The 12,888-nt window shown below is 41.0% G+C and overlaps 1 protein-coding gene across 2 annotated transcripts in view; it reads right to left on the bottom strand.

Annotated features, from left to right (window-relative positions):
• Window positions 1-281: 281 nt before the first annotated feature.
• Window positions 282-12,888, bottom strand: part of SLC16A14 (solute carrier family 16 member 14) — a 13,167-nt gene continuing 560 nt past the window's right edge. The window contains exons 2-7 of one of the 2 annotated variants that reach the window (XM_039722444.1): window positions 11,415-11,663; window positions 8,881-9,095; window positions 8,333-8,631; window positions 7,352-7,495; window positions 2,690-3,682; window positions 282-1,162 (exon numbers count right to left, since the gene is read on the bottom strand). In XM_039722444.1, coding sequence (XP_039578378.1) covers window positions 1,014-1,162; window positions 2,690-3,682; window positions 7,352-7,495; window positions 8,333-8,594 — 1,548 coding nt within the window. In that variant the 5' untranslated portion in view covers window positions 8,595-8,631; window positions 8,881-9,095; window positions 11,415-11,663 and the 3' untranslated portion in view covers window positions 282-1,013. The remainder of the gene's footprint in view (window positions 1,163-2,689; window positions 3,683-7,351; window positions 7,496-8,332; window positions 8,632-8,880; window positions 9,096-11,414; window positions 11,664-12,888) is intronic. The other variant, XM_039722443.1, reaches the window with a different exon arrangement.

The following is a 12,888-nucleotide window of genomic DNA, read 5'->3' as shown; positions in this document are numbered from 1 at the left end:
TCAGACATGATGAATCTTAGTCAATTCATGATACATTACAAGCAGCAACACGACTGCTCACATGTAACAAAGTTGGCGAACAATTAAATTAAATTATAACAAAATTTAGTGTGCTATAGTAGAGTTCATTCCCATGGAAAGAATCAGTGGCAATGTTATTAAATTCTACAATAACTCTAATTAGGTAAAGGGGCCAAAGAACTCAAACTGTTTCTGGAAGCATTTTCCAGTCACAGTGATATTTTCCACATGTTTCCTGTTTCTGCATTTATTGGTTTTTCTACTTCAGGTGCATTAAGTGTCACAGCATTTAAAATGTAGCCTATGTATTGAGGATGGCTACTTTAGATGCAGTTGATACTTTAAAAAAACAAAATTAAAAATCATTGAAGTAGAATCACAGAATATACTGGGTTGGGAGGGACCTATTGAGTCCAACTGAATCACTTCAGAAATATATGAGAACTTTTCTTCAGATTTGCATCACAGAAATAGTACTTTTAGTACGCTGAATTAATGGAATTATTATAGTAGCATTTCAACAGTACTTGACTAGCCAGGCAAGAAATACAATCATTTTCTAATACCCAGTAACTAATCTTTCATCAGCTTGAATATGTAGTAGAAAGGACTTTTATAAATCATTCATGTCCTGACCAAATTCTCTCATAGGACTAATGTAAATCAAAGTAACTGCACTGCAGTCAGTGGATTTTCACCAATGGTTAATGGTGAAATATTAAAAGAGAAGCAAGGGTAAGTGTTCTTAGTATTGTTCTAATATTGAAGTACTAGCAGTGTGCTTTTAATCACTGTATTTGGTAGTTATAAAGTAAAATTATTAACTAATTTTAAAAGCTCACTTCAAATAATTTATAAGCCTTATGGAGCACATTTGCTTTTCAATTAAGTGCAGCTAAATGTGGTTGGTTCTATACGAAAAACATCTTCATACTGTCACACAAGTAAACACAAAACCAAAAAAGTTCTGTAAAAAAGTTCTGGAATTTGTTCTATACTTGTGCTTCTTCTGTAGATTTTTCTCTTGACTGTTTCTTTTGAATACAAGGCTGTAAAAGTAAAAATATTATTCCCACCATGTATAGCAATCCAGCTATGTAAAAAGAAAAATCGTATTTTTGTGTGATGTCATAGATCCAACCTGGAAAACAAGGACAGAACATGTTTGTTACAAAGTTTGCCAAAAAAGTACATTTCATAAGAAAATACAAAAAATACTTCACTTTTCTTTCATGACATTTCTGTCAAATCCACAGATGTTTTGTGGAAAACCAGTATTTTTCAAACAAGTTATCACAGGTTTGATTTCAAAATTGACATTTCGTAATCCCAAACCAATTAGATCCTCCTCCCTATCACTGCCTCTGTAAAATGCCCAATATTGGGTATTTCAAATGCTCTGCCTTGTGCAAGCAAACACATTTCCCATAGCTGTTTCCAAGCCTCACATACCAATAGAAGACTGTTCAAGAGATACAATCTCAATACTGCAATGATTCTCATTCCAGCCTCAATTCCTTTGCAAAAACACATTAAAGTTACTTCTTCATTAAAGTTACTTCTTCATTGCTTTGGGAAGGTTTGAGAACCCAAATAAGCAAAACTGCCTCACTCCACACTGGCTGCATTGTGATGTACCCACAAGATCTGGAGCTCTCTTTACATCAGCTCTTGCATCCAATTTGCTTCCTAACCAAAGACCAAATTCAGAGACAGGTTTAGCACAGACTGGGAGGTGCTGAGGGAATGTGGCAGAGTAAAACACTGCTGCTTTCAAGGGGCACTGAGAGAGCTTTCTTCTCACTCGTGTTGCTCACCCAGTGGTGGGGAGAGAAGGGGCTCTCGTTTTCCTGGGCTGCTCATGCTGCTCAGGCTTCTCTTCAGCCTAGAGCTGCCCCTGGCTGACTATAGCCATGACATCCCCAAGATTTCTCACAGCAGCACCTCGGTAAGAGAGCTCGAGTCTGATACAGTACTGACAATCAGTACCTGTATCTCTTCTGTACTCCCCCACCTCTTCCTATGAGGAAATTTATAATGAATGTCTGTTTAAACCTAAGTAACTGTAGGGATAGCATACATACACTTCTCCCTTTTGCTGGGGATGGCAGAAAAGAGTTTATGAGCAGTGAAGTCCCCAAAGTAGGCATTTCTGGCTGAAGGAAGGCAAAGCAAATGTAGCTAAATCAACACATGAGCTGGCAGTTTGGAATGGGGACACCCAAACACATAGCACAGTCCTTGGGGTAATGCTGTGGTACAAACAGCTGCCTACCCTGAGAATTAATCACCATTTCTTCATGTGGGTAAATGAATGAGTATGTATAGTGCATATAGTATACAAAACATGAAAAAATGGGTTACACCTTTCTCATTTAACAAAAAAAAAGTGTATGGTAACTATTTTAAGGAAACATACCATTTTAAGGATAGGTTGTAATAGATTTGGGGCTATGTCCAAGAACTGTAATTTGCAATGTGAGGGCAGTGAGCTAGAACCCAGCAGATGTGACCTGTAAATCTGTACAATGTAAAGCTCAATGTTATGTCCATTATGGAGCAGCTGTGATTTTGTTAACTGCACATGCTCATAGCATAAGTTTAATAATACAAAGAGTCACACGGTCATTACACAAACATCTGTTGGTTAGCAATTTGAACTTTTTACCTGCAAAGGGTGGTCCAAACAAAGCAGATATTCCATTGGCACAAATGATGATGCCATAGGCATTTGCAAGGTGTTTAGTTCCAACTAAATCTTCAGTCACAACAGGCATTAGAGAAAAATAGCCACTAGAAAATCCTATTAGAGCACAAACCACAGCCAGGCCAATGTATGTCTGCATTAGTGGCAAAGTAAGAATGCAGGTGACCAGGGTAAAGTTAGCCATGAGGAAGACATTCCATGTGCTGATGCACGGCAGATCAGAGATGATTCCAAGGATCACTTTACCAAAAATATGAACAATGGCTATAATGGATGTCAAAGGAAATACATTGTCCTGCCTAGATAAGTTGTACTGCTTGACTATTTCTGGAAGGTGAATAAAGGGAATGACAAAGCTGCTATAGGCAAACAAAGCCCAAATGATAAAGGCCACAAATACTCTATTGGTAAACAGTGATGCAGCTCCAAAGTAGCTGGAGTACCAGAGTGCAAAGCCCTTCCTGACTGTAATTGTCAGCTGGCTCACTGTCTTAAAGAGGCGCAGTCCATACATGCTCCTTCCACTTCCAGATTTACCTCCAATTTCTGTGTGCTGCACATTGCCAAGCACTTCTTCATTTGCTGCCTCTTCTTTTTTCTCTGGTTCTTCACCAAGGACTCCATTAGATTTTATAGTCTCTGTAGAATGGGACAGAGCTTTTGCCTGATTTTCTTCGCTATCATTTCTCACCACATACTTTTCACGGAGCTCTTTGGGAGAGAGCGGTCTCATGAGTGCCCCACAGACACAAAGGTTCAGGGAGATGGCTCCCTGGATGAACATGGCATTCCTCCACCCAAATTCAGTGCAGAGGTACTTCAATAAGGCAGTCATTAGGAAAGCTCCAAACCCCGTTCCTGTGGTACTGAGCCCTTGTGCAAGTGCTCTTCTGTTCTGAAAATATTGCCCTACCATGACCACTGCAGGTAGATAAACCATGCCACTTCCAATGCCTATAAAAAAAAATTTAAATAAATCTGAACTGTTTGCCAGCAACATAAAAAGCAGTGAAAAAGAAATCAGTTTTATTCCTAATTTTTGTGTAAGCATAGTAGTAAAACCAATAATAGTTCTGATGTTAGCTTTCATTTCTGTCTCGTAGTGTTTTCCAAATTCTGCAGTACTCATTTCCAGTGAGAATGCAATACTAATATTTATTGCTGGAAAAACTAAACACATGGAATATAAAACCTTTATCTCAGGTCAGCATGTCAACATTGGAAAGTTACAAATGTCCCACAATCAATCAGTGACAGTTACTATGGGGGCAAACATAGACACAGCCTATTTTGAAATATCTGCAATTATAATACCCACATCTGATGGTATCAGCGACCAGAACTGCTTAGTGAGCACATCTTGTTGCTTTCACCTAAACTTCCCAGCAATGAAGATTCCCACTGAGTTCCTATCCTTGTTCAGTAATAGTGATCATGACATGTATTTGAGAGGCCAGCACATGGGGTTAGTGCACTGCTGGGACTTTAGGTGGCCTCCAGGTTGGTTCTCTTTGGGCATTCCAGGGAGGGCCACACAGTAGCTGCTCAGTCTTACAAGGTAGATCTCTAATTCTGTTGAAAACCCCTCACCTGCAGTTAAAAACCAGGGTGGGTATTCATGGCATGCACTTCAAGCAGAAAGCAATGACGTGTGCAAACACATCATTAGAAGTAACAGTTCACCATTTTTTCTCACAGCAAATTCTTCATAGAGGGATTTGGATTGGAACAGGTGTATGCAGAAAATGCTTCCCAACTCACTGTGATTGTAATTCAGAAGTGTTTTGTGACTGTTTTGTTTTCCTAAATAGGTGCTAACGTAGCTGCATGCAGCTGCAGCATGATGTAGCTGCAGCTAGGCCAGAGAAAGCCATGATTCCAAAAAAGCCTGAAAAAAGCCCTTCAACATCATAGCAGTGACACTGGCCAGAGCTGACCCATATTGCTTGTTAGAAGTATTTCTTTCTTTCCTAGGCAAATACACAACTGAGCTTTTATTTTTGGGCTTTTATTTTGCACCATTGTCCCTCCCTACACCCGACCACGGACTCTGAGGCCTCTCTGCCCCCCGGAGAGCCCCTGCTCCTGGGGCTGCGAGGAGCTCCCTGAGGGAAGGGGCCCTCGGGAATGTGCTGAGGGTGGCTGCGGATGGACAGATGAGGTTGGGATCGGACGGATGAACTGAAGGCAGCAGCCATGAGCAGGCCCACAAGCGCAGCGTGGAGGCCCAGAGGTGATGGCAGCAAGAGGTGGCCACCGCAATGGAAAAGCAGCTCTTTCCAGGAGCAGCCATGACAACATGGAGAGACTTCTACGGATGGGCCGGGACTGAGAGGATGGTGAGTGAGGGGATGGGAGCAAGTGGCAGGACTGAGGGGATGGTGAGTGAGGGGATGAGAGCGAGCGGGCAGGACTGAGGGGATGGTGAGTGAGGGGATGGGAGCAAGCGGGCAGGACTGAGGGTGAGTGAGGAGATCATGAGGGAGGGACAGTGAGCAGAGGTCTCATGGAGCTGGAAGGAACCTCTCAGGTATCTCTACGCTGTTTTCCTGGACAGAACTACTCCTGCAACATCTCACTTCTCCATCTTACATAAAAGTTTGTCTCTGATTTTTTTTTCCCCCCAGAAAATCTGGTTTTAAATTTAAACTCCTCTTTAAATTCTCTACTTAAACTCTGCCATTTTTTGGTTTGTGTGTGCTCTTTCTGAAAAGCAGCAGGGGCTGAAGAACTGTGTAGATTCCTGCCTGCTTGATTATATTCAATATATATGAAAACAGAAATTCTTGAAAAGGCGGGATCCTCTCTGTGATCATTATTCTTTTTTCAGGATTTTACAACATTACTGAAGTCTACGGTATGGTGGTGTAAAGGGTCATCAGAGTGATCTTTGCTAAGCTCAGTATTTCTCCATCCAAAAAGCTAGATAGAAATTTATGTATAGAAATTCTGTAGATTTCTATGAAATTCTATGAAAGGACAGTTTAAGATTATATAGAGTACTGAAGCTATTACTAATATTGCAAAGAGTCCATTTTTTCCATAATGTTGCCCTCTGGCAAATGTAACATAGACAGTGCTTCATTTGCAAATTTTCAATTTGTTATCTGTGGAGTGAGTAACATTTCAAAGCCCCTTGAACTGCTCAGTGTTGCTGAGATAGTAATTAAAGCCCAAATTTTGCATTTCTTACATGGATAACTTTCACGTTTTTGTTTCATATCTGTTAACAGTATCTATTTTCAGAAATGAGCACCAAACAAAACTGAGTAGTGCTTTAAGTACTTAATACTGGTTCCTCTACATAACTTACTTTATGTAACTGAATTTTTTCACAAGAAACATTGTTAGAAACTGAGCATTCAAGCACTAAGGATTTGTTGGTTTTGAAGGAAAATGCCTAAACCCACATCTTTTTGTATTTTGCTTGGGCTCTTGATCTTTGCTTGTCAAAAGGTTTTCTAGACATCTAATTTCATTAAAATGACAAAACATTACATCAGTCATTTTGATTTTAAAAATTGTAGTGATATTAGTTGCTCTGAGTGGTTGTTGATATAATATGAATGAATGTTATTAGAAACTACATATGAAATACAGCTCCATACATTATCCTAAGTGAGGCTGGGAGAGAGTTAATTTGCTTCTTAGCAGCTCATCTAGTGCTGTGTTTTGGATTTGTGACCCAATCCCTGCTAGCACAGGCATGCTTAGCTGTTGCTGGACACTGTTTACACAGCACCAAGGCCTTTTCTGTTTCTCACAGGGTGTTCCTCACCCCCTGTGAGTGGCAGAGCCCCAGAAGCTGGGAGGGGATGCAGTGGGACAGGGGACCCCAGCTGACTGAAGGGACATCCCACACCACGAGACATTGTACTCAGCAGTAAAACTGGGGAAAGGAGGAGGAAGGGGGAACACTTGGAGTTGTGGCAATGTCTTCCCAGGTGATAGTTACACGTGACCAAGCCCTGCTTTACTGGAAACAGCTGCATGCCTGCCTGCCTGCCCGTGGGAAGTAGTGAATGAGTTTCTTATCTTTGTTTTGCTTGTGCATTCAGCTTTTGCTTTATCTACCAAACTCTCTTTATCTTATTTTTACCTTTCTGATTCTCTCCCCACTGTGGGAGAGGGAGTGAGCAGCTGTGTGCAGCTTAGCTGCCTACCAGCTGTAACCCACTCCAACCTTTAAAATGGGTTTTGAAGCAGTGCTGAGTCTTCACATTCCAGTATTTTATTAATGTGGAGCAACTTCTGGAGAAAACATTTGTTATTCTTTCCTGTGACAAGGAGAGGAGTTAGCTAGATATGAAATTCATCTTTAAATTTTACTTGTCAGGGTTTGGGTTACAGTAACTCCCCTAATTAAAAATGTCCTCTAATGTATTCATTTGGGTGAAACTGATAGAAATTCCACTTTCACATGGCAAATTTAAACAACAAAAGAAGTCACTGGGCCCAATCCACTGAATAAATAAGTTTCCTAAAAAGATAACAGGCTGTAAAAAGTGTAAAAGCAGAGCTGGAATAACTTTACAGTCTACCTTCCCTATTTACTCACTCAAATCAGCTTCAAAGGAATCAAAAATAATTGAAAGAACCTTCAAACATTAGTGCAGCTCTCACCAGCTGTCAGTCCAAAGGTGAGGAAGAGGTAGTGCACATTTGAGGCATAGGCACTCAGTATCCAGCCCAGGGCATTCAGGATCCCTCCAATTATGGCTGTCGTGCGGCACCCACACATGCTGATGAATAAACCAATAAAAGGACCTGTTAAAAAACATGAAATAAATGATAAATTATTTATTTAATTATTTATGCTCTAATAATTTTTCACCCTAAGTTTCTTAATGTTTTCAATAAAATGTTAAAACATCAGGCAAAAACTTGTGCAACTCAGTTTGTTTACTTCTTAAAATTACTTCTTAAAATCATGGAAAGAGAAATACAACCAACTGATTAAATACTTAGCAAATACCTGCCAGACCTGCAATCAAAGTTGCCCATAAAGAAGGGACAGTTTAAACAGAAGAATAAGCTGAAACACCTATTCCTCATGCTGATGCTGTAGGAGTGCAAGACATTTTCACAAGTAACTAGAAGTTAAGCATTTTATCTTGTTTTCAGTAGAATAATTTAGGCAGATATAAACATAACTTTTTTCAGTCTTCATTTAGGGAGTCATATATGTGTATGTACATATATACACAAACATTTCCTCCAGATACTATTTTGGGTTGATCCAACTACAGCTAAAAAAATACATTTTCATTCAGCTGCCAAACTGAAATATAAACTGTGTGAATTCAACATTTTCTCCTCACAGATAGAGCATGGGGATGACTCCAAGCTTCACAGATCATGTTTTCTTAATTCTAGGCAGACCTGGAAGTCACAGGCTTCCTTTCCTGCTCAAGCAGTCTCCTGGGCTAACTGTCTTCCCTGTCATCTTCCTTGTTATTCCCTTTCTCCATCCACATTGTAAAATTGGTCCTGGTGACTTTAAAAGGTCATCTTGGGACAACCATAAGAAAATACTTGAGGGATGAATAGCAAACATATTCTGAAAATACATCCAGTTTTAATATATGTGATGCTGGCACATACCTACAATAAGCGTGATGCCCATGCTGAGGGAGCTAACCCATGCTGTTAAGCCACGACTTTGATTAAACTCTTCAAGCCATTCCATGTTGAGTATTCCAAGGGCCATTTGGGAACCCATGATGAGAATGTGCACAAGGAAAGAGGAAAGTACAATCATCCAAGCCCATCCTCCATCGATGTTTGGATTAGGTTTAATTGGCTTACTTCCAACTTTAGAGTCATCTCCAAAATCATATCCAATATCCTCTCGGCTAGCATACATTTTCTCCACAGTATTCTGAAGCAAATGCAGTAAATACCTAAAAACACATACAAAATAATCAGATTTTGTGGTTTGGTTATGGTGAATGCCATAAATCACTACCATATTTCACCACGTAGTTCGTGCAGTTGTAGTGAATACTGTGACTTCATTGTTCAAATGTAAAATGCTTAGAAATTTGTCCAATTAATTTATTTGTGTAACTTGTTATCATGGCTGTCTATGCAGGAGTATTTACAGGCTGACAGTAGGCTGCATTATTTCCATTACTATATATTTTACTTACTTTTATGTGGCTGAGAGCTCTCACTCTTCATGGGTTGACTGTGGTCACAAAAAGATTGGTCTCCCTCTGTATATTACTTCTCTATGTTACCTTCTGCTGTCCCAATAAGATGATGCCTTTGTGTTCAAGTTCATAAAGCTTGGAGTAAAGAAGCAGCAGGTAGATGAAGTTACCACATCTTTTCAGAGGAAACCAGTTTGGGGATGTATTTTTTCCTTAGAAGTGGAAGAACAAGAATGAAGACAGCAAAAGATAAGGAATTCAGATTCTTAATTTTTAAAATGTTTTGCTTACATAAATCACAACAAGGCAATTGTTAGTGCCCCCCTTTTTAATAGAGTCAACATGACAACAATTTGTTATTATGTGTTCAGTTTCCATAGTATTAATCCTTATAATCCTACTAAAAACAAAGAATTCTTCCAAATTAATGTCAATGCCTATCAGAATCAAACTGAGTGACAGAGTTACATGCATAGGTGTACATAGGATCAGGTCACACTAGCTTAATTTGATTACTTTGATTTATACTGTTACTCTGAGTAAAGATTGCAACACAAGGTGAAAATAATTTCAAAACCACTTTTAATTGATTAACAGTCAAGGTGTATAATCCAGTCTTCCCTCCATCTGATTTCTGCTGCAACAGATTCAAATCTTACCCAACTGTGGAGCACCACATAGGTTTCCATGGAGACTAGAAATGCAATGATACAAATTACCACAGAAGGTTTTTTTTTTTTGTCTTCTTTTCTTCTTCAGAGAAATAAAAAGAAACATCAGCTTCATGTCAGTGGAAAGGGGGAAAAGATATCAAAAATTGTTTTTAAAAGGTCCTTATGTCTCCTGTGAGCTCTCAGAATGTGTGCCTGGGCTGGCTCCTCACTGCTGCAAACAGGCAATGAACAGACAAACCCAGATTCTGTCCCAACTCAAAATTTGTCTTTAAATACGTGAGTACATTTTGCTTCTCAAGTTACTACCTTTCCAAACAGTTTTACTTTTTTTCTTATTGCTAGATAAACACACAGAGAAGGCTCTGGGGCATTCCACAGTAATCCATAGCTGGGGTCAGAGCTGGCCAGTCCCAGCACCAGTGAACACCTGTGGATACGTGCAGCCTCTCCAGCCTGGCTGCTGCCTAAGTTCCCTTTGTGCTCAAACGCCACCTGACCCTTCCTGGCAGGGCAGGTAATCATGTGTAACTGAGGGCAGCTTGAGCATGTAGGTTCTGAGAGCACGCTGATCTGCCTCATAAGTGAGCTGCAGCTAAAATATGTTGCACTCCTGGTAGCAAATCTTGAACAGATGGATGTGTTCTATAGTGACTCAGTTGTCATTAGCCCTAACTTGGCCATGGGAGGTATTGGTGACACAGTGAGGAAGAACAAGAACTGTGCACATTTAACACTTGCTGCACAGACAGATAAGCTGGGATCAATTGATGAGTTGCCAGTGGAAATGGATACTGAAATGCCTTCCAGGCTGTTTCTTTCCAAACTGGGAAACAGAGAATGGGATAGGGCTTAGAGGTCCTTTGAGAGGTCCTGCAGGGTGTCTGAGGCAGGACGAGCAGCAGGGGAACAAGTCAGAGCCTTGCACTGGTACGGACTGGTTTTCTGACCATAAAAGGACAGCCTGGTCACAATTAGTAAATTATATTATTAGTTAAATTAAAGAGGACAGCCTTAGTCATAATTATACCTCACCATTCTTCTGCAAAAGATAGGTCTTAAACATGACATCTCAAGCCTTTCCTAATAACGAACTTGGAGCCAGATCCTCTGTTGCTGTAGGTTACTGGACTACTTACAGAGGATTCAGCCCACTCACAAGGCAGAGAGAGACTAGGTGCAAAAAGGTGATAAACACAATGAATAATCATGCTAATGGGAAATAATGAGAAGAGGCAGAATGAAGGAAAATCGCAAGCTGTTGCACATGCTCTGCATAAGATTAATGAAAATGTATGAGGGATATTACAGTGCATCTTAGATAATGGAACACAAAATTATGTAACTGAAGATTCAGAGTCAAGATTAAATGTAAAGCCTCACCTTTCTCTCCTATACTTTTGACTGGTTTTGTGCACACCTGAATCCTGATACTGGATACAAAAAATTTTCTTCTTTGGACAGGAAATAGGCACATCTTTTACATATTTTAAATTATTTGAAGAAAAACAGTTGATATTGAGCTGCAAAGTTATGACACTCCTCTTTGCAGTCTTGCTGACAGAAGTGGCTTAGATTGAGTAGATGCAAGTTAATGTCATGCTTGTATCAACACCCACAAATCTTCAGAAAATGCATTTACCATTTGAACTGAATTCTTGCTTATTATTACTTTCATACTATTAACTTTTCACTAAGGTGACAAGTTCAGAGTGAATACACTCAAAAGCAGAGGAAGTAATCTCCAATAACTGCACAAACTCTCAGTCTCTGGATAAGCAAGGATTGGATGCCAGGATCCCCTTCCCAGGACAGTCTGATTGTCCCATGGCCTGCTGCACCCAGAGGAAAGGCACATACCTGCCTTCAACCTTCTTCCCACACAGCACTGCCAAGAGCAGGCTCATGAAAGGCAGAGGAGCCAAATGAACTCTTTGCAATTGTGAAATCCTAGAGAAACTGTAGTGAAAATGACAGCAGCTGATGAAGCCAGTCAGTCTCCCCAACAAGCAAGGCAAGGAAACCCATTCACAGTAACAGTGTTTGAATACAGCTCCTCAGGAAGAATTTCATTTAAAGGCAGGGGAATCTGGATTCTTATTTGGTCACCTGTAAAAGAATGAGATTTTTTTTTTCCCAGAAAAGCTTTTTAGATTATATGCACACAAAGTATGCAGAGCTCTTAGAAAAATGGCCCAAGCATTAGTGCCTGCAAAGATGCTGAGCTTTTTTGAAAACCTGACTCATGAACTATTTTAGGGACAAATGCAGATGCTGTAATAAGACCTAAGTTAGCAGCAAAACACCCAAGTTCCATGTACCATCAGTGGAGCTATGGCTCTCTAGCTTGTAGTTCAACTAGATCACTGAAAAACATCTGCTCTTGCTATAAAAAGTATATGATTAATAATTTACATATATTGGGTCAACTACCTCCAGCATTTGACTGCGTCAGTGTTAAAAATTATAGAATAAAATTGTACTTTAAAGCCAGTTCCAATGGATAACTCATAAACGCACTATAACTAGTAATGAGGTTTACTTTGTAATATCCCCAGTAAACATGCCACATGTAATTATTTGGTTATTATTTGGTTGATGAAGGCATACAGAGGAAACATTGCTAAAAACATGGTTTATTTTGGTTGTCATATGTTTCAGCAGTCTTGTTTCGCCTTGCTAACATGCCGAGCACTTCATCTGTCAGCAGCTTTCCGGAGATGTGGACACCGGCCACCTCTGCCAGTCAGAGCCCCAGTGCATAAAAATGCAAGCCCAGAAAGGGACACAAAATCAGGGCAATTAAATGCTTAAAAGGCTAAACTAATTGCCAGGGTCACAAGTTTGCATAAAGCCGGCAGCAGTTGCGTTTCCAGAGCGGGGGGCTGCCCTGCTGCCCCTCCCTGAGGGATGCTTCCAAGCCCTGCTCAGGCGGCCTCCCCGGAGACCGCTCGGTGCTCTGTGCCCCGGTGGGACCCACGCGTGGTGCCCGGTCCCCAGGCAGAACTGGCTCCAATAGTGGACAGTTTTCTCCCCTCCTCCCCTGGCCGTGGGCAGCTTGCATCAGGCGTGCACCTCTATTTTGTACAGGCTTTTGTACAGCTTCTTTCGGGAGCAGCCCGAAGGCAGGGGATGTGCTTTTTTCTCCCAAGAGAGCAGCTTTGGGAGCTTCACACGCGACGCCCTCCCAGCCCTCCAGTTCGGTTCACCTATGCGGAGCAGAGCTGGGGCAGGGACGGCCGCCACCGCCCGGGCCGCGGGGCTGCCACAGGGACAGCTCAGCAGCGGCTGTCGCGCAGCCCGGCCCGGGGAGGGGGCGCGGGCTCGGCCCGCG

This window comes from Passer montanus, unplaced genomic scaffold (genome assembly GCF_014805655.1).
Source record: "Passer montanus isolate IOZ18808 unplaced genomic scaffold, ASM1480565v1 scaffold48, whole genome shotgun sequence".
NCBI lineage: Eukaryota > Metazoa > Chordata > Aves > Passeriformes > Passeridae > Passer > Passer montanus.
Note: the sequence above shows the minus strand (reverse complement) of the source record. Positions and strands in the feature narration are given on the sequence as shown.